The sequence below is a fragment of the Piliocolobus tephrosceles genome, chromosome Y (genome assembly GCF_002776525.5).
Source record: "Piliocolobus tephrosceles isolate RC106 chromosome Y, ASM277652v3, whole genome shotgun sequence".
Lineage (NCBI taxonomy): Eukaryota > Metazoa > Chordata > Mammalia > Primates > Cercopithecidae > Piliocolobus > Piliocolobus tephrosceles.
In genome coordinates this window covers 16,721,431-16,744,183 of record NC_045456.1, presented here as the reverse complement: position 1 = coordinate 16,744,183, position 22,753 = coordinate 16,721,431, and the positions used below count along the sequence as shown (strand labels likewise).

At 40.8% G+C, this 22,753-nt stretch overlaps 1 protein-coding gene across 3 annotated transcripts in view; it reads left to right on the top strand.

The window, feature by feature from the left end:
- The window catches only part of STS (steroid sulfatase), a 203,809-nt gene that overhangs the window by 36,291 nt on the left and 144,765 nt on the right, over positions 1-22,753 (top strand). For all 3 annotated transcript variants that reach the window (XM_026451811.2, XM_023202537.3, XM_023202536.3), the window contains one exon: positions 5,861-5,989. In XM_026451811.2, the coding sequence (XP_026307596.1) occupies positions 5,958-5,989 (32 nt within the window). In that variant the 5' untranslated portion in view covers positions 5,861-5,957. The remainder of the gene's footprint in view (positions 1-5,860; positions 5,990-22,753) is intronic.

The window sequence follows — 22,753 nt, the reverse complement described above, 5'->3', positions numbered from 1 at the left end:
GGTCTCTCACTGAGTCTCAGTTGGCCACATGTTGATGGCCAGAGAACAAGAATGATCGGGGAACTTCTTCTCCAAGGATGAAATGGCAGTGTGAAAAATGACCGTTTAAAAGACTTCTCCCATTGCCATCTGCCCTTTGAACCTGGCATTCTCTCAGAGCATTTTTGCTAGTTGAATGAATTGTCTTACCCACTCATTCTTAAGGCCAACAATGAACAGATCACACATTCTAACCCTATCATCTAGGTCAGGGGTTGCAAACATTTTCTGTATGGGACTGCATGGTTAATGTTTTCAGTCTTGTGGAGGATACAGTCAGCTCTGCAATTGTAGTTCAAAAGTAGATGTATAAAGGAATGGGCATGGTGTATTTCAATAAATCTTTATTTACAAATACAGGTAGTAGGCTGGGTTTGGCCCATGGCCATATTTAGGTGACCCCTGTTGCATGGCTTTTTTTTTCACTGTGGTTCACAATTCCATTATTACAGTTACTATTATTCTCATGCTTATGAGTATATGACAAACATAGAGTTAAAGAAAATGCACATCTGCTCTTGATGGAATACAAAATTCCTTGGCCATAAGGTTATATTAAATACATTTCATATTGAGGAAAAGAGCAGTACCTGAAACATTTCATTTTTAATGAAGTCTGAAGGAGGGAGGACACTCCAGAAACTATATTATTTTATACTTTTTCTGTTAGCTCCGATTGTCTGCTACTGGTATGCTTGTTATTAGATTACTCAAAAAATGTTTCTCAGGAAATTCCTATTTACATGGTGATGAATAGGTAACTTGAGTTAACATTTCCATCATCGTGGATGTTGGCTTTTTCCAGTTGCTGATAACTTTACTTTGTGTTTGCCTTTGAGTGTTGACACAACAAAGAACTGTCAATCCAAGCTTACAGACCTCCCTCCTGTTGGCTTTTGGTAGATGTTGTGAATGGCACAAGATTGGACAACAAGGTCTGCACATATTTGTGTCTTTCCACAAGATTGAACTTGTGACAATGTTTATTCAGTCATAAAAGCCACAAGAGCCAATTCTCCTTAGTACTAAGTACTCCTTGTTACTTCTTAGTACTTCCCATTCACTTGGTAGCCAGAGCCAGGGACACACAGGCTCAAACCAATTTACAACAGTCAATGTTGCATACCAAACATGGCAGTATACTTAATCAGTATATAAATGTTCTAGATTAAACATTCCACAACACACAAAGTAACATTTAACATCCACATAAAGGGGATAGGAAAAGGAGTTAATGAACCAGTCCACGAAGAGTGATGTGGACGAGGAGAGTGTCCTGGGCTGGTCTGGATGATCACCCACGTCTTGTAAAGAAGAGGCCTTGATTTGGGCAGAGGGTTCAGTGGCAGGTGCATGGAGGTGACCACTAGTGACAGTAACACGGGGTCTAGTGAGGTGGTCATGTGGAACAGGTGAAGTCCTGCTCTTTTATCCCCCTGAGTCCTCTGGTGAGGGGTGACAGTAAAGGGTTACAACCTCATCTGGTTGGGTGCAGTCTGTATTGATTGGGCGAACATCTGGTCCTATTGGGAAGATGCCTTCTGAAAAGCAAGATGGAATCTTCTCCTAAGATGGAGTCACTTACGTCAAGAGTGCTCCTATACATTAGAGTTTCTCTAGGATTATAGCTTAGTAGCAAGGTGGGCTATTTGATCAGCAGGATGAGGCTGTTTGGTCAGCATCATAAATATTTTTGGGAATAAACTGCTTTTTAAAAAATCAGATATCGTCTTAGGTCAAGTCATGGGAAACAGATTCTGAAGTGCTCAGTAGATTTTTTATGGGGAGCGTATTCTTGGGGTCAACACTTTCAGGGGAGTGAGGAAAGGAAATTGAGTCCAAGGGAGGAGTTGAGTAGCACAGCTGTTGCAACAAAGACCTCGGCTCATTTCAGAGGGAGCTCTGGAGCCAGGAAGGTCCCTCAGAGGTTTCCCACCTTGAGGCAAGGAGATGCTGTCTCCTTGGAAAAGGCAGTTCTCTTTGACCGAGGCCGATTTCCAGAGACAGACTTTGCTAAGTGTGTCAGCCATCAAAACTACCAGCAGCAGCTGGGGGAGGAAGACTTGGGTCTTCCCTTGACATCTAAGTTCCTACCACAGCACCCACCAAGGACGTTCTCTGTGCAAATTCCTTGGCACCATATTCTATATCTTCCTCTTCAAAATACACTTTTTCACCCTGGATTACCATTTACCCTTGTAAATTCCTTCAGTCAATCTCTGGAATATTCACACTGGTTTTCAGTGTTTACTTCTACATGGAATGTTCTGGAAGCTTTCACGAGAAAGTAGGATAAATGACTCATCCTAGTTTGCCTGAGACTGTTCCTGTTTGAAAACTGGACCTCATCAGTCCTAGACACACTGGAATGTGGTTTACCCTGTGGCAAACCAATCAGTCAAATTTCAACAACTAACCTTTCCACTTATTTCCTATCTTCCTAAATATACTACAGTCAGTCTTCTTTAATAACTACACTGCCTGGGCTATGGCCAAGGACAAATACATTCTCTTCTTCTTCTCACTGTTGAACATAGGATGCCTTTAACTCTTTTTGACATTTTCACAGTCAAAATTAAACCCATGCCATTAAACCTGAAGTCACAACAAAGTAACACAATAGTAAAGAACATCAGAAGCCGATAGACTGAGAAAAGACTGATGCCTCAAGTTGACTGAGTCTGGGTTTTGATGCTCAATACAACAAAATGGGCATTACAAAAGTCATTTGGTTTTCAGGACTTTTTGTGTCTCAGAATTACAGACAATGGATGGCAAACTCCATTGCCATTCTTAGATCATTATCATTTTCAGTCTTGTACAACTGGAATTTCATTTGAAGGGGACATGCAAATGAGAAAAATGGCCAAGCAAATGACAGTTATGAGGATTATAGATAAACAGAGACTCAAGGGGATAAAGATGCATACTTATTATTTTTGAACACACAAATCAGAATGTAGGTTCCTCATAATAAAACAGGCTTAACCAATCTTCTTGCTCTGTGACTATAGTTTGGATTGTATATTTTATCAGAGGAGACTTATTTTCATATAACTTGTGATAGTAACAGAGGAATCACCATAGTTACTAGGTGTAATTGTTTGAGTCAGCTGGGTACCATTTCCCTCCACTCCTAAAACCTATTTGCCTGTGCTTGTGGCCACGCCCACCTTAATGAGCATTGGATGAGTGATCTAACACAGCATTCCTAAACCTTGGCACTATTGACACTTGGGAGAAGACCATGCTTTATTGATTGAGGGTGAGCACTGGGCTGTATAGTTCTTTGTGGTGGGGGCTGCCTTGTGCATTATAAGATATTTACCAGAATTCCTGCCCTCTGCCTATTGGATACCATTAGCATCCCCCAAATTGCAACAACCAAACCTGTTTCTACATATCATCTTCTGTTCCTAGTAGGGTAAAATTACTCCTGGGTGAGAATCCATCTAATACTAATTTGAAAAATGTCCTTGGAACGTGGACCTTTAGATTTTCCATTGTGCTGTTTCGTAGTAAGTATAGGCTCTTCATGGCAGTACCGCTGTGATAGGCATTGTGACTTAATCCCTTCAGATATGTTCTTTGTCTTCATTTCTCACTGGGGGGTTGGTAAACACTGAGTATCAAGTGTGGGTCAAAGAGCTTCCATGCTGATACCTTAAAATCTATTTTCTGTAAATAAAAGGCGGGGACAAAAAAAAGGAAAATAATGACCTTTCTTACCTCGCAAAGAGAGACACCCAATTGTTCAAACCCACATCCATGCAGTCTTAGTCTTGCCTGATGATGTCATGGTGAATGAGCAGATGGGGAGACCCTGCCCAGTGGTTTTGTCATTCTTGCAGTGGGAGGTTAAGGATCAACGTTGACAGCACACTATTCCATTTCAACAAGAATCTAACATGAAAAGCCATGCTGGAAGATTGATTACAGTTTCAAATGCCATCTCTGGGGGAAAAAATAACATTTCTGAGACTTTGATTGAACCTCAGAAATTGTTGCTAGAAGCCTAACTTCAATAAAGCAAGATCCACATTTACAAAAATCTATATGGAATAGTAATTTTTCTCTAATGTGATGTTCTCTTGTGATTTTTTTTACCAAGTGGGATTATGCTTCATATTTCAAAGCATAAACAATAGATTTATACATTAATAAATAGTTTAAGGCATATACTAGATTTTTGGTCTAAATGTCAACAAGTTAAAGGAAAAGTCTTCAATAGGTTCAAAGCTATCTTCTTGGCTTTCTTCTGAGACCATTTTCTACTCATTTCTAGGACTTTGTATCAGAGGTCAAAAAATTGTTTCTGCAAAGGGTTAGATAGTAAATAAATATTTCCAGCTTTGAGGGGCAAATAGTATCTGTCACAACTACTCAACTCTGATATTGTAGCACAAAAGCAGTAAGGGAGTGGAGGCAGCTGTGTTCTGATACACTTTGTATTACAGACACTGAAATTTGAGTCTTATATACTTTTCACATATCCCAAAATAATATCCTTTTTCAACCATTTAAGCATGTAAGCCTTCTATGAAAACAGGTATCAGGACAGATTTTTCTTGTGGGCCATTGTTTGTGCGAATCTAGCCCTATTCAGAAAATAGCTATTGAGTGTTTGCTATGGTGAACAAATGAGATGTGGTCTCTGCCTTCTTGATCCTTAGAGCTGTGGAAAGGACAGTTGTCACCTGAATAAATCAGGAAATAAATGAATCAATTACTATACAAGTAGTAATAATTGCTATCTGGGGGAAAAGAGGTGCTATGATAGTCAACAGTGGGGGAGCCTGCTTCATACAGGGTAGTGATGGAGGGCTTCCTTGCGGCAGTGGTGTAAGCCGAGACGTGAGGATGGGTAGGAGGTAGGCAGAGAGTGGGAAGAAGAAAAGTGGGGAGAGAAATCCTTTAGACCAGCAGTCCCCAGCCTTTTTGGCATGAGGGACCATTTTTGTGGAAGACAATTTTTCCATGGACCGGGGGGGGGGGGGATGGTTTTGGGATGATTCAAGTGTGTCACATTTATTGTGTATTTTATTTCTATTATTATTACATTGTAATATATAATGAAGTAATTCTACAGCTCACCATAATGTGGAATCAGTGAGAGACTTGAGCTTGTTTTCCTGCAACTAGACGGTCCCATCTGGCGGTGATGGGAGACAGTGACAGATCATCAGGCATTAGATTCTCCTGAGGAACACACAACCTAGATCCCTCACATGCGCAGTTCACACTAGGTTTTGTGCTCCTATCAGAATCTAATGCCCTGGCTGATCTACCAGTTGTACAAGACAGGAGATGGAGCTCAGACAGTAACGTGAGTGATGGAGAATGACTGTAAATAGAGATGCAGCTTGGCTCACCTGCCATTTACTTCCTGCTGTGCAGTGTGATTCCTAAGAGGCCTGGGGGTTAACCTCTGCTGTAGTAAAGAAAGAACTCATGAGGCTGGGCATAGTGGCTTACACCTATAATCCCAACACTTTGTCAGGCTGAGGCTCTGTTTAGCCCAAGAGTTTAAGACCAGCCTGGACAATATAGTGGAAACCTATCTCTACAAAAATTAGCCAGCTGTGGTGGTACACCTGTAGTCCCAGCTACTTGGGAAGCTGAGGTGCGAGGATTACTTTAGCCTGGGAAGTCAAGGCTGCAGCTAGCCATGATCACACTGCTGTCTGGGCAATAAAGTGAGACCCCGTCTGAAAACAAAACAAAAAGCAAAAACAAAGAAATAGAAGCGCTCATGTCATTTAATTATGTCAATATATGATTACCCAGCATGTGATTATTCATCTTTTGAATTAATTCACAGGAAGAACCCGATGCCCTTGGTTTGACTCTACTAAGAGCCCCTCAGTTGCTGAACCTGCACACAGTCATCTCAGTAAATTAAGATCTTCCTGAGGACAATGGCGCAAGATCATCTTCAGCTGTTCATAGCGTAAGTATGAGAGGTGCATGTGTTTGTATCTTCACCCTGATACTCACATGTTTGACTCACCCGGACTGTGTGGTCTAAGTCAAATAGTGGTATGCGGTGACCTTCATAATGGTGTTCGGGGCATTCTGATATTGCAGGGATGACATGCACATGGTGCTATTGCAGCTATCTTTCATTCAGAAAGAACTTTCCATCAAAAGGTCAAAGGGGAGCATCTGTGGGGCAAATATATTTTTATAGAGAAAGACTGTGCTGGGCCAATGGGGGCAGCGTGCATAATCTGATGAGCATAAGCAAGTGGCCTGTTATGTGGCAAGTCTAGAGGAATATAGGGATGAGGGCTTACAAATTATTTAATGCATCCCCTGGACCCTTGAGTTGGCTCTAGTTCAATCAGCAAAGGTGCAGAAACATGGCACAGTGGGAAGGCTCGCAGTATACCTGTTCTTAGCTGATCAGCTGCAGCAATACCTGAGGGACAGAACGGGGTCCCTCCCCTCAGGAAGAGCTCCTCCGCCTGGTGGAGGCAAGGGCTGAGGGCATACCCAGGTGTCTCCCTGCAGGAAGTTCTGTTTCCCGTGGTAGAGCTGAAGGTTGAGGGCATACCCAGGTCCCTCCCTGCAGGAGGAGCTCCTCCCCCTGGTGGAGGTGAGGCCTGAGGGGCAGAGCATGGTCCCTCCCTGCAGGAAGAGCTCTTTTCGCTGGCGGGAGGTGAGTGTGCATGGTGAAAGTCTTTAGGGTGGATGAGGGAAACATAGTTTTAAAAGCCCCTGCGGGGAAGAATCCCTGTTATTTCACATCTGTTCTTGGACATGTCTGTACCACTATGGCACTATGCTATCAGAACACCAGGGGGCACAATATTTGGCCATTCAGAGCATTCCTGGTGCCCCACAGCAGCTGGCTCAAAGAAATGGGCAGGAAGATGCTTTCGGAGGAGATAGTTGGTTCAAATCAGTGTGAAAAGACTTCCAAACTCAGAGACCCTGGGGCTGGGGATTCCATCCCATCCCAAGCTGGCAGTGTGTTCCCAGGAGAATATTTCATCTCTGCATGCCTTAGTTTCCTCCTTTGTAAAAAGTGACTTAAAGACGCTGGGCCTGGTGGCTCAGGCCTGTAATCTCAGCACTTTCGTAGGCTGAGGCGGGCGGATCGCCTGAGGTCAGGAGTTTGGGACCAGTCTGGCCAACATGGTGAAACCCCGTTTCTACTAAAAATACAAAAATTAGCCCAGCATCGTGCCATGCATCTGTAGTCCGAGCTACTCGGGAGGCTGAGGCAGGAGAATCCCTTGAACCCGGGAGGCTGGGGTTGCAGTGAGCTGAGATCACACCACTGCACTCCAGCATGGGCTATGGAGCAACACTCCGTCTCAAAAAGAAAAAAAAAGGGGGGTACGGGGAATGAGCGGCAGTTTCATAGGGTGCTTATAAAAGGTAAGAGACGGCCCCTGTTTTGGGCAAATGTGGTGAAAACCTGGATAATCCTGCCAGCCAGGGCGATGGGAGCTGAACGCCGGCTTGCAGGGTAATTTAATGATTTTCAACAGGCAGTTTCAGGGGTTATGGATGGTAGTAGTTATGTGTCAGGGTAGACTTTGCCCTTCAGGGAGAATTTGGTAAAGTCTGGAGACATTTTTGGTCGTGAGAATTTTGGAGTGGGGCGCATGTAGTGGGCGGAGGCCAGGCGTGCCGCTAAGCATCCCACACTGCACCCACAGTTGCTCACAGATCTGAAGTGTCGTGCTGAGGGCCACAAACCCTGCTCACCGCAACAAGAGGATTTAACTTAATCTTCTCTTTCTTCCTAGAATAGTCAATGGTCTTTTACTTTGAGGGATATGAGTCAGAATAAGAATTAAAGAGAACAAAAGGACCATGACCTTTTAGGATTTTTCTTTCTATTAAATTTAAACCCCGTAACAGAGGATTCTCCGTCTGAAAGCAACATCCGTGGAGGCTTAAAACCTCAGCTTACATTCATTCCTAACACTGAGCAGCTTAGCAGATTCATTTTCCATTATGATTTCTGTAATTTGTTCTTTAAAAGGATTGTGTGTTCCTTTTTTCTGTTTCAGAAACAAACTTTCTGGGCGTTTTAAAGAATAATTTATTTTCTAAAGTCATTGATAATACATGGGCTGGCGTGAGTTTCTGACCTCGCTTTCAAAGTCTTTAGCACTGGCTAAGTAGGGTTTTATTTTTTTTTTTTTTTATTCCTCTGGAAACTGTACATTTTGCAGGGAAATACTTTAAGTACCTTTTTTTTTTTTTTGGTCATTTTAGTACAGGAGAGATTGACATTCTCTAGACCCAGCTAGAAGGGCTCTGAAAAAAAATGACAGATGCAGTAGCTAATTAAAACTATGCAGCTGAAAGGGTTCATGATTAATTCATGATAAACTAATACAGCATTCATTATCCTTTCTTAATGTTCTGAGATAAAGTGGGAGTGTTGCAGTGGGGGTTGAAATATTTGTTCTAAATATCTAATAACAGTGTCCATTCTATCTTACTAGCATAAAGCCATCCTCATAGAGGTATTTTAATGTGATTCACAATTCAGAATTCAGGGTTCTTACATACAGAGTATTAAACTCTCTCCCTCCCCTAAATGGATGAAGACTTTGGAGATTGTCAGGAAAACACTTACATTGTTTGTAGTTTTCCTGATTTGTTCCCCTCCAAGGAAAAGGTTTAGTAATAATAGGAAAACATAATTTTTTTTTTTTTCTTTTTGAGACAGACTCTCACTCCGTCGCCCAGTCTGGAGTGCAGCGGAGTGATCTCGGCTCACTGCAACCTCCGCCTTCTGGGTTCAAGCAATTCTTCTGCCTCAGCCTCCTGAGTAACTGGGATTACAGGCAAGCGCTACCATGCCCAGCTAATTTTTGTATTTTTAGTAGAGATGGGGTTTTACCATATTGGCCAGGCTGGTCTTGAACTCCTGACCTCGTGTGGAGGCTGGAATTTTTCAGGACAGTTTGGCAGGCAAGAGGCTAGAGAATGGGAAAGGCTGATTGGTACCATCCGTGAAGAAATCACAGAGGTATCAAAACTGTCTTTGTGCGCCAGGTCGGTTCCTGCATGGGGGTCACTGGTCCGGGTGACATCACTTGTTCCACCAGAATGCAAAATCTGAAAAATATTTTACATACCAAGCTTAGGTTTTACAATAGTGGTGTTGTCTATAGGGGCAATTAGGGAAGTTACACATCTTGTGACCACCAGCTCCATGACTCCTGAGCAGTAAGCAGGTTAGGAAGCAATGACTAGTTATCATGCAATTATGTGTAGGTCTTAGCAGAATGCAGGTCTCTCCCACAAGTGTAACCTTGGGACCATTCATTGGTTTTACAAAGGTGGTTTTGGTCCCCAAACAAGGAGGGGTAGTTGGGGTAGAAGGGACTGTTGTCATCGTTGCTTTAATGTTAAACTGTAAACTAAAATCCTCCCATAGTTGGTTTGGCCTACCCACAAATGAGCAAGGGAAGTTAGCTTGTGACATTACAGGCAAGATAGAACCAGTTATGTTAGATTTCTCTCACTGTTATAATTTTTGCAAAGGCATTTTCAAATTCCTGTTGCTTTGTTACGTGATACAGTCACACATCGCTGGATGACGGGGATCCGTTCTGAGAAATGCACTGATGGGTGATTGTGTCACTGCGTGAACATAATAGAGTGTACTCACACAAGGCTACTATACACGCAGGCTGTATGGTATGGCCTATTGCTCCTACACTAAAAACTTGGGCAGCATGTGGCCGACCGTACTGAATACTGCAGGCAGTTGTAACACAATGGTAATTATTTGTGTATCTAAACATAGAAGGTACCCTAAAAATATGGAATTATAATCTTATAGGACTACCATTGTATATATGATTCATCGTTACCCAAGACATCATTATGTAGTACATGACTATGTTTATAAAGTAATTGTGGAAGCTGCAGTGTTTCTTTTGCATGTTGCTTCTTTATGCTTCTTTCTTTCAGCACGTGGGAGATTTTTATCAAGAAGTGCATTTAAAACTTGTCTTTGGTAATACCTGTACCACCCTCCAAACTGCTCAACTTCTACTTTTACCCAAGACAGGGTACACATGACGATCACTACTGAATACAGTCTCTAGAGTTGTGTCAGGGTTTATAGACATAGTGGTGGATTTCACACTTCCCATTCTGTGTTTGTCTCTGCACGGTTTGCAGAATCAGGATTAACACAGGTGCTGTGGTTCTGTGGACCTGTGAATTAGTGCAAGAGCAACAAAGCCCGTCTTGCTTTTTCTCGGCAAGTACACCCTGGCTTCAGAATTGAGAATAACTTTGTTACACGTTTTAAAACATAGTGTGTAGAAGTGCCTAAGGAAGAAAACATTGCATTTATAAGAAGACATCTTACAGACACTCCAGCCAAACACTTAATTTGCTATCTTTACATCCGTTCTAGTGAAAGCACTTAGAATGCTTGACTTTATGTGCGGTGCTTGGCAAACTGCTCCCGTTGGAACCCTCAGGGTTCCTCAGGCTGCTCCTGGGAGCTTCTTCAGCCCTGGGGGGAATGGTCAGAGATTTAATTCCACTCTCTTCTGTAAGAACAACACTGATTTTCATCTCTATTAGACATTCTTATGGACAGAAGTTTCTGTTACTAAAAACAGTAACAACCACTGCTTTCTCTACCTGTTCTGTTTTATAACAGAAGGCAACACTGAAGCTGAAAGATATTAAGGTGTTTACCTAAAGACTGGATAAGGTCTGTGGATAACCTCTCCTGTATCTTAGGCATGATTTCTTTAGCTTAATTATTGCATAGTGAAGGAAAAAATAATTTTTCCTCTACCCTTTCTGAGTTCTTATCTAGGACAGACCCTTGTAACAAAAGGCAGATAAATAAGAGAAAACAAATAGAAGTTTATTAATATGGATACCTCCCGTACATCTGGGCAATATCCAAGGAATATTGACTACATCTCAAAGAAGTGAAAGAGAGAAAGGTATGGGAAGGGGCAGTTATGGAGAAATAACCAGGAAAGGTATGGTAAACCAGGGTAAGGTTGGCTATGCAGATTTCAGTTGGTGCCTTCTCCAACCTTAAGAGTTTTTAGTGATTCAGCCTTCCTTCTCTTCCAGTACCAAGAAGGAGAAACCCTTACAAATGCAGATTTATTTTACAGATGTAAATCTCTCTTAGAAAACAGTAACTTCTACTCTGTTTTAAGAGCTTCTCCTGTGTCTGCAATTACTCAAAATAATTCTTATGCCAAAGAGGCATATTGTGGGGTGATGTGTTCTTGTCCGTTTTTAGTGTACTGATGTAAAAAAAAAAAGTGATATATGCATATGTATGTATACACCTCTCTCTCCACTGTCTTCTACACTGTCTGGCCATGGGATCCACACCACCACCACTACAACTACCAGTGACCACCACAACAAAGAGATGCATGGATTTTAGTGGAAGAAATTATTTTTAGACTCAAAGATCTTTAATGCAAACAATCTGAGCCGTCTTTCATTTGTTTCTTAGCTGTCTCTTCACGTGTACCTGTGTCTCTATCTGTATTTTGGACACCTGGGGCTGAGTCATCTTCATCTCTTAGGTGTGCAACACTCTTGCCTCCTGGTAATCTGCCTGCATCCGTCAAGGTCTCTCTCATCACAAGCAGTCAGAGACACCTTCTCAAAACCCAGACCTAACCCTGCCACTGGCCCTATTGGAATGCTTTGATGGCTTCCCATTGGAAGGAAGGTGGAATTTCAGAACCAGGCCTGGTTGGATCTCCATTGTCTGCCTCCTACCTTTCTTCCTACTCTCAGGTCCTCCCTGCATCTGCCTCCCCCTGGCTTTCTTTTTCCCCATCAGGCAACTTGTCTTAAAACCTGTCCTACTACCCAGGCTGTCTTCCCTTCAGGGCCACCTCCCCAGCCAACTCCTCCTTCCAGTAGGCTTCCTTCCTTTCTTTGGCTAAGTAATGCCCACTCCATGCTCCAGGCACTCTTGTTGCATTTGCAGTTTCATACTATTTCTTGTATGATTATTTGTACAATATTGATTATTTGAATAAGATCTGACTTTGCAAATACATTGCAAAGCTCTATGAAGGCAAGACCATGCAGTGTATCCTACTGTTACAGGAAAGGGGTCCCGAGCCAGACCCCAAGACAGGGTTCCTGGATCTTGTGCAAGAAAGAATTCAGGGTGAGTCCACAGTACAACGTTTGTTAAGAAAGTAAAGTGGTGAAAGTACAGCTGCTCCATAGACAGAGTAGGGCGTTTCCTAAGGTAAGAGGAGAACGCGCCCACTCTAGGTACAGTACTTATTTATATATAGGATAAAAAAAGATCATGGGGTGATGTGCTCTGCTACAAGGGTTTGTGATAAAGGATTAATTTTCTTAATTGCTATATTTTACAAGAATCGATATTATTAAATTTAAAGCAAAATTAGGAATGCCTCTGTTCTCAAGATATCAGGGTGTTAGGACACTCCCAATTCTGGGTCTGTTTACTAAACATTATTAATCTGTTCCCTTAACCATAAGCATCTAGAGGCTAGGAACATCTAACTTTCTGGGAGTGCAGCCCAGCAAGTTCCAGCCTCATTTTCCTAGCCCTCACTCAAGATGGAGTCGCTCTCGTTCAAACCCCTCTAACACTATTGTATCCCTACAATGCACAGCGTGCCTTAGTAGATGTTTAGTAAATAACTGCTGAATACATGGATGAAAAAAAAAAAAATGGTTGCAATGCCATATTAATACAATACTGATAAAAATTATATACATTTGGATTTCAGTCACATAGGCAAAAAACAACTTTCTGATATGATTTAGCCAATAACTGACACCAATATAAAAAATGGTCTGTAACCCCCCAATGGGTTCTCCTTGCACAGGTAGAGCTTGTTTATCAAGACAGAAATAGAGAAAGAATTGAATGCACACAGAGCCAGTTAAATGGAAGACCAGAGTTCTATTACTCAAATCACTCTCTCTGTACATTTGGAGACAGAGTTTTTTTTTAAGGCAGGTAGGGGGTTAGGAAGTGGGAAATGCTGATTGGTCGGGTTGGAGATGAAATAATAGGGGCCCAAAGTGGGTTCTTCTTGCTGTCTTCTGTGCCTGGGTTAGATTACAGAACTGGTTGAGGCAGATTCCTGATCTGCATGGCACCAGCTGGTGCATCAGATCACAGGGTCTAAAAAGCATCTTGAACTCCAATCTTAGGCACTCCAATAGTGACCGTATCCCTAGGACCATCTGGGGAGGTTGAGAATCTTGTGGCCTCTGACTGCAGGACTTCTGAGCCATCCTTTCTAACCCTGTGGCAAATGTGTTGTGCTACAGAGGTGATGTGGTCCCCAGGCAAGAATGGGATTTGCTTCCGGAAAAGGCTGTTACCATTTTTGTTTCCACGTTAGCACTGTAAATTCCTCCTATAGTTAGCTCAGTCTGTGTTCAGGAATGAACCAGAGCAGTCTGCAGGTTAAAGGCAAAAAGGAGTTGGTTAGGTCACGTCTCTTTCACTGTCGTAATTTTCTCACTGTTTTTGCAAAGGCAGTTTCAGATCTTTAACCCTGTCTGGGGTTTCACAAACTTTAGCCTTGTTCTATTGAGTTTATATCCTCAAATAGGGTAAAGCCTAATACCTGTTAAAAGATTTTCTCCAGTTAATCTACCCAAGATTCCAGAGGAAGCAAAAACGTCTGCTGCCTGGCAGCAAGTTTTTTTTTTCTTTATAGAGTTTTAAATTAAGGTCCATGAATTTCCTGCCATATTTTCCTGTCTGTGCTTCAGCTGCCTTACTGACAATCACTTAGTAAGTATAGCAGTTCCTTAGTTTATACTGCATGTGAGATAGCTTGCTTATGAGAATATTTTTTTCTATATAAAATTCTTATTAAATCCTCCATTTTAGGAGTGAGTTCTATAGAAAGTTCTGTGGAAATTCTCTATTTTAGGAGCGAGCATGCAATACAGTTTTCAAATCCAATATTATATTTGAAGTCAATCAGGAAGTGATCCATCTATACTACAACTTCTCATCACGTTTCAATATACAGTGTTGGAAAAGAGTAATGAAGTGTCCAAAATTAGATTGATGTTATAATTTAGGGGCACAGCCTTCTAATTTTACACTAATCATCAGTTGACAGAGAATGGTTAGTATAATACTTGTGTTAATCAATCCTACTTTCTATCTCTATTTTATTAAAATCAACTCCAAATGTTATGGCATAGTAGAAATTTACCATTTGTGATAATAAATAGTGTTTTCACAGTTTCCCCTTCTCTTAACATAAAACTTAGGTTCTTGCTTAGACTTCTAAATTTTTATGACTGTTTTAGTTTCTGGGAGTCCTTAGGGATTTTGCAGTTTCTTTCCAGAGCCTGAGGGGCTTTGCTGTATGTTTGTGTAATATTTCACACCTGATGAATGGAGAGCCAGTTGATATTAGTCATCTGTCAACTTTATCTCAAGATTCCAGTATTCAGAGTGGGGGTTGATTAAGTACATAGCCAATGTAATATACATTTACAATAATGAATCAAATGTCAATAATGAATCAAATGTCATTTCCTTGCTTATGTTCTTTGCTTTTTAAAATAAGGCCCAGACCAGTTATTCTGAGATCCAAACTTCGACTCTTACGTAAATTTGTCTTTAAGGACATTTTTCTTTGCTAGAAAAAAAAAAAAAAAAATTACCTAATAAAATCCTTAGCTTTGGAGACATCACCATACAAATGTAAAAGATAAGTGTGTGAAGCACATTTAATAACACTGAACCTAATAATGATAACTCAAACTCGTTTTGATTTCCTATCTACAAACCACACATTTGAAGTATTAGAAAATTTTGTGAACTTTTTTTTTTAATAATACTGTTGTGTACTTTATTTCAAATATTATCCTAGGTCCTCTTGTATGAGAATATCTAGAATCAGTTTAGTCTTTAATTCCTAGTTTTCTTCTTACTCCTTTGAAAAATATTATTTAAGTAATGTTTTTTGTTTTTTACTGCTAACTCCCCAAATTCGTTATAAGTAATATTTTTGTTATTTTCTTTCATCGCATGTGGGAAGATTCAATAACTATGATGTAATTCGTTTAAGAAAAATTTTTGTCATACATGTCAGAAATTTTGAAATCCCATATAGTAACTCTAGACTCTCAAATTTCAAATCATATTACGACATCTCTGATGGAAAAACATGCTTCAGCTTTCTCTGCCTCCAACATGTAATTGATAAGCTCATGTTCTCATTTTGAGAGGTAGAACTAGTGAAATGGGGCCAAACAAATGCTAAAAACAGTAAAATGAGCTCTCTTGCCGTCTTTGAATGTTTCTTGGATCAAGCATGAAAAAGATGGATGACACGGAAAGGGAGGAGGGGAGATGATTTTTCGTTTGTGTATTCAGTGACGGGAAGGAGATGCCAAGGACAAAAACGGATGCCCCAGTGCCACAGTGAACATATTTCCTTAGCTCTGAGTTTGTTAGTGGGGGGTTCTGTGGATTCACACCAAGAACTGCAGTCCAAGCAAATTTTGTAGTCTCATCTGACACATTTCTCCAAAGCTTAGCGCTTCTCAAACTCTCCTATTTGAACCACTTTGCCCCATTTCCCCTGTTCACCTGCAAGCCACATATGACCCTCAGCACATATGACAAGAGCTGTCTTGCCACATGTAGTTTGCTTTGCTACCCATTGTTTAAATGAAGCTATATGTAAAACCATAAACTGACTAGATGGGTGGATGGATGGATGGATGGATGGATGGATGGTATACAGACAGGCAGATGTGTAGATAAATGATAGATCAATGGATGATAGATAGATAGACAGGCAAACAGCTATACAGATAGATGATGGATGGATGGATAGGTAGATGGATGGATAGATAGATGGATGCATGGATGATAGACAGATTATATAGATAGATGATGGATGATAGGCAGACAGATATGTAGATAGATGATAGGTAGGTGGATGGATGGACAGATAAATAGATGGATATATAGGTATATACATATCTAGGTTGATATATAGATTGATGCCAGATAGATGGATGGATGGATAGATAGATAGCAGTTTCCATTTCTGTACTTTTACGGTTTCCATGTTGAGAATGTTCTCAAAGGGACATGTTTGTGGTTAAATTTTCTGAATCAACAACAAAGATCACTCCTTCAAGAATGCTCTCTCAACATAAAAACCCAAACCAATTTTGTGTTTTTATAGCCTCTCTTTTCTCACACACATACCTAACTTATTTATTTTTTTTGGCCAGAGTTGTGGCTTTATGAATCGGTATCAGAGCCATTATTATTATAGAGAAGGGTCAGCGGGCCCTCCACCTACTGAATGGAGATTTCATTTCCATCCTGTCTCCTTTCTGCTTGTGCTGTGGGAGGGATGTTCTTTCATCACATCCTTTTCGCTCTTCAAAGGCGTTCTTCTCAACAGTAATCCACTCACAAGTTGTTATTGCTTCATGGTTTGTGTAGATGTGGGAGATCCGCTCTGCTTTAGGGAACTGCGCCAGAGGTTTCATGCATTTGTCTTTGATCACTGATCTAGAGACGTCCAGCTATTTGGGTTTCAGAGATATAAGAACAGAGAAGCCTTTAGAGAGTCCAGACCTGAGCCCTCCTCAGAAGAAGGACTTGTCTATGTTTGTTGCTAGGATGGACCCCTGACAACATGGCCACCTGTTCTGTTTTCTAATCCACGATGCTCGTAATGGTTAATTTTAGGTGTCAGCTTGACTGGGTTAAGGAAGACCTAGAGAGCTGCTGAAGCATTACTTTTGGATGTGTCTGTGAGAGTGTTTCCAGAGGAGACTGGTGTGGCCAGCTACAGAAATGAGGACTGTCATTGTCACGAGTATTTTCTCCCTATTTTGTTAAGAATACATCTGTGTGTATATATAAATATATTTAGTATCAAGAGAAAACATAAATAAATACATGTATTTAGCAAATATCTTTGTTTTCATTCCTCTCTTATTCCTTTATTATATAACATAAGGTATATTGGCTTTATATCAGTATATGATGGTTTGTGTTTTCCTCTTGAGAGCGTTCTTGGAGTATCTTTGTTATTGACTTAGAAATTTTGACCACAAACCTGTTTCTTTGAGAACATTCTCAACATGGAAACCACAAAAGTGCATATAATATATAAACCACTCTATTGACTACCTCTCTATCAGTATTTAAGTATTATTAATTTTACCTCATGGTATTTAAGTGATGGGATATCAGGAGAAGAGTCAGTATCACCCAAGGGCTTGATCTCCTCTTCCGGGGAAGGAGATTACTGCATTTTCAGCTGTGTGCAGAATAGTTACATCATGTTAGGTGGAACTGTTGTAACTTTCTTATCTTCATTTGGAAATTAAGTGTGGTTTAAGGAGATGCTTATGGGTGCGAAGTTGATGATGGGTGGATTCGTGATGCTTGATTTTAGGTGTCAACTTGACTGGATTAAGGGATACTTAGAGAACTAGTAACGTGTTCATTACTTCTGGGTGTGTCTGTGAGGGTGTTTCCAGAAGGCATTGGCATGAGAGTTGGTGGACTAAGTGGGGAAGATCCACCATCAATGTGGACTGGCACCATCCAATCAGCTGGGGGCCAAGATAGGACATAAAGCAGAGAAAAAAGTTACCTCTTTCTCTTTCTCTCTCCATCTCTCTCCCTGTGTATCTCTATCTCTGTGTGTCTGTCTGTGTCTATCTCTGTCTCTCACTCTCTATCCATGTCCCTGTCTCTCTGTGTCTCTCTCCCTCTCTTCGTCTCTCTCTTTCCCTGGTTTTGTCTCTGTCTCTCCCTCCTTGCCTCTGTCTCTGTTTCTCCCTGTCCCTCTCTTTCTCTCTCTTCGAGCTGAGACACTCTTCATCTCTAGCCCTAGAATATTAGAGCTGCAGGCTCTCCCACTCTTGGACTCCAGGATCTATGCTACCCATGCCACAAGTTCTTAGGCCTTTGGCCTCAGGCTGAGAATTACTATACTTAGAACATTCTTCCATGGGGCAAAAAACTCTAAAGATTAGAAATCTGTGTTAGTTCATTTCTCTGCAACAAGTATTTATTAGATACCATGTGCTTAAAAAATAGGGACTAAACAATTTCTCTAAAAAAAGGAACCTTGTTAATTTTTTCTGATTATATGACAAGGGACAGCTGCACAGGGATCAGAGCTCATTAAACTGAAGTTCTCTAAATTAGGGTCTCTTCAGGCCAACTGTAAGCCCAAGTTCATTTTCTTTTTATTCCCATTAGTACAAATTATCATATTTGAGAAGCATTATAAATTTAACTATGACACTTTCTCCATCAGTAGGAATACAGTATGATTAAAGTGTACTTTGTAAACTGTTTTTTTCTGTTTGTAAAAGTAGGTAGAACATTTTATATATACAAGAATTTATAAAGAATCATATAAAACCACTGGTAGTTCTGCTCCCTGCAAACTAATCCCAAATAAAGTGATATCATCATTCTTTCCAGTTATGTGTATGCCTTTCTATACAAACATATGCACATGAAACAAACATATCCATATGCATATATATATATATATATATATAGAGAGAGAGAGAGAGAGAGAGGGTCCTGCTCTGTTGCCCAGGGTGGAATATGGTGGCACAGTCATAGCTCACTGTAGCCTCAAACTTCTGGGCTAAAGCAATTTTCCTGTCTCAGCCTCCCAAGTAGTTGGGACTACAGGCATGTTCTACCACGCCCAGATAATTCTTAAATTTTTTGTAGAGATGCCGTCTTGCCATCTTGCGCAGGCTGCTCTCAAACTTCTGTCCTCAAGTGATCCTCCTACACTTGGCCTCCCAAAGTGCTGGTATTACAGGCATGAGCCACTGCACCTGGACAGATTGTTTTTTTACATTTATGATGATGTTGCCTTTATATCATGTTTGATTCTGCCTTTTACACCCTAAAATTATACCATGAGGTTTTATATATGACAAAATATTCTTCAAAAATTGAGAATATTCTAGTGTGTAATTTATTTTTTCCTCAAGTCTCCTACTTCTTAATTTTCTAACCCAACTGTTGGCATGCCATAGTATTTGCCAAATCAGTAGGTTAAAAACAGCATTTTCCTTGTGTTTAAACTTTAATTTTCTTTGATTTCCTGGTGAGGTTGAACATTTTCCATAATTGTATTAATTTATAATTGTTTTCTCATTCATCATTTGTCTTTTGCCATTTTAAAAAATATTAGGATGTTGATTATTTTCTCTGTTGATTCCCCTTTTTTCCTCCCTCCCTTCCTTCCTTCCTTCCTTCCTCCCTCCCTCCCTCCTTCCCTCCCTCCCTCCCTCCCACCCTCCTTTCCTTCCTTTCTCCCTCCCTCCCTCCCTCCTTTCCTTCCTTCCTCCCTCCTCCCTTTCTTCCTCCCTTACTTCCCTTCCTTTCCTTCCTTTCCTCCTTTCTCTCCATCTTTCTTCTTTCTTCCTTCCCTTCCTTCTTCCCTCCCTCTCTTCCTTTTTTCTCCCTCCTGCCTTCCTCCTTCCTTTTTCCCCCTCACCTTTTCTCTCTCTCCTTCCTTCTTTCATTCCTTCATTTTTCCTTCCTTCCCTTCTTTCTTCCTTTCCTCCCTCTCTCCATCCTTCCTTTCTCCCTCCTTCCTCCTAACTTCTCTCCCTGCCTTCCTCCTTTCTTTCCTTCCCTTCTTCCCTCCTCCCCCCTTCCTTTCTTCCTCTCTGCTTGCCTCCCTTTTTGCCTTCCTTCTTTCCCTCCTCCCTCCCTCCTTCCCTCCCTCTCTTGCTCCCTAATCAGTTACTTATGATACCCTTCTGCACTCTGAGACCATGGATAATCATGATTGTTTTGCTGAGCTGTTTTGTGGCCCCACGTGGCCCTAGGCCAGGCACTGCTCAGTAGCAGAGCTTCAGTTGCCTGTCATAGACACACTGGTGGGCTTGGGCATGTGTGGTACCCAGACTCCATGGACAAGGGAAGAAGAAATATAAGATTTGGGGCTCTCTGTTGGTAAAATAAACCCCTTGGGCAATTGCACAATCATCCATGCTAGCACAGGAAAGCTCTTAGCAGGCGTTTCTCCTTCCAGTTTACTTTGAAATAAGAGGGGGCTTTCCCTGCCTACACACCAACATCCTGGTTTCATAGTGAGGAAGAGAAAGAATGGGAATTTAATCATTGCAATTATTATTCATCATGTTTTGTTGTTCCCCCCAAGCTAAAAGTGACAACTCTGTGCTGTGGTTCTCTGGGGATCTTACATGTGAGAGTGCAACCATAGAAAATGACATCAACTGGGCATGAAGGCTTCCTCCCCATACTGACTAGTAGCTTGCTTGGGAGCAGAGACCTTCAGCTTGAGGAGCAAATAGTGGGCACTCAGTGTATTCACTGACTTTATTCAGGGGCCAATGCAACTGTATCTGGAGGGGTTGGCTGGTGTAAAACTCTAGGTTGGAAATTATTTGGTTTTCTTTTTCTTTTTCTTTCTTTCCTTTTTTTTTTTTTTTTTTTTTTAGACAGGTTCTTGCTCTGGTGCAAGAGCAAGGCACTCCAGGCTGAAGTGCAGTGACCTGATCATAGCAAACTCTTCCTCCTGGGCTCAAGTGGTCCCCTCACACACCACCACCATACCTGGCTAATTAAAAAACAAACTGTAGAGACAAGGTCTCGCTATATTGCCCAATCTGGTCTAGAGCTCCCAGGCTCAAGCAGTCTTCGTGCCTCAGCCTCACAACATGCTGGGATTACAGGTGTGAGCCACCACTCTTGGTGGAAATCATTTTTCCTCTGGATTTCACAGTCATTGCATGATTGTCTTATACCACTCAGGGTAAAGACCAAAGCTGTGATTTGATTGTATGTAACCCATCCACCCACTGCACCCCCAATGCACTTAGGATTTTGTCTTGGTCCTCTGTATCCTAAGGGTCCATGAAAATGGGCTTTGCTCTGGGTTTATTTTCCTTCATCGTTGTGGGCCCCCAGGTATGTTCAATACTGAGATTCATGCCCTTCAGGTCTAAAACTATGTTTTGTTTTATTACTTTGGTAATCTCAATCTCTCTCTCTCTCTCTCTCTCTCCCTCTGGAATATCTATTAGCTGAAGATTGGGTCCTTGGTTATGATATCCTAATTTTCATGTCTTTTCTCTCCTGTTATCTATCACCTTGACTTTTTGTTCCAGTTTTCTTTGAGACGTCCTCACCTTGATCTTCCCAGCATTCTGCTGAATTATTTCATTTATCATGTTCTGCATTTCCAAAAGTTCTATTATGTTCTCTAAATGTACGTTTCTCATACCATCCTTCTATTATTTACTTATTGATCAATCTTTTCTTTTCTTTTTTGAATCTTTGATTGCTGTCCATATATGACCAGCCATATGACATTGCTAATAGTTAACCATATTTTATCTACAAAAAATGGCTATTTCAAATGATTCATCCTATTACTTTGATAAAGATATGTTGTCTCATGTATCAATAATGAAAACCCTTCTTTTTCATTCCAAACCAACATACAACTGTGTGATCCAAGGGCCTTAAATAAGAGGCATTCATGTATCTGTATGCATAAAATTTAAATCCCAATTTAAGGAAGTACTAACCTGAAAGCTATGCTGAAAGATTTTGTTGTGAATGTGATTGTTATTAGATATATCATCTCTACCCAGTGGTCATCAGAGAAAAAAAAACAGTTACTTAGTTTAGGTTTGGCAAACAAAATTGATACTTTTTCTATATTCCATTTTAATGGCTTAAAATTTTCATTAAAAATTACACCTTGGGCTTGGGGGCGATGGCTCATGCCTACAGTTCCAGCACTTTGAGAGGCCAAGGAAGGTGGATTGCTTGAGCCCAGGAGTTGGGGACCAGACTAGGGAAAATGGCGAAACCCCATCTCTACTAAAAATTAAAAAATCATCTGTAGTCTCAGTTACTCAGGAGGCTGAGGTGGGAGGATCCCTTGAGCCTGGGAGGAGGAGGTTACAGTGAGTTGAGATTGTACCACTACACTTCAGCCTGGGCAACTGAGACTTTGTCTTTAAAAAAAAAAAAAAAAAAATTACACTTATTCCCTCATACAAAGGTAACACATTTTAAAGAGATGCTGATTGATTTTTCTGCATTGCCCAGGAGTTGCATTTTTATTCAAGAAGTAACAACTAGCACCCTGTCCTCAAATCTCTTTTGCATTGCCGACATGAATTTGTTGGCATTGTCTTCAAGCATTTCCAGGATATGTGCAAGTTACAGAGATTAAGATTGTACCTGGAAGTACAGGATTGGAGAATAGTGGTTAAGTTTTAACAATTCAGTCAAGAAATTCTTTATTATGAACACTTTTAGGCCTGGAGGAAGTTTAGAGTTTTCCATATTGATTGAATTTATACATATTAATTTTTTTTCTAAATGATGTCATAAAAGGGTCTTTTAGGTAATGATGAAATAACCGAGTCCCAATAGGAAGATTTCGCCATATGGTACAATGTAATGATAGGGAAATTCAAAGTATTTTAATGTCGTAAACCAATTTTGAGCTTTAATGGACGAAAGATCATTATGCACAAATGAAACTGCATATATATTTTGTTATGTTTTTGTAAAATCATTCATCATTATAAACTGGGCAGGAACTTAACAAGTAACTAAAGACTTATACTGTAACTGGACAGAAAAAATCCGCTACTCAATAGCAGGCTCAAGGGTACACATACCTTTTTAATATCATGACTTGTCCAC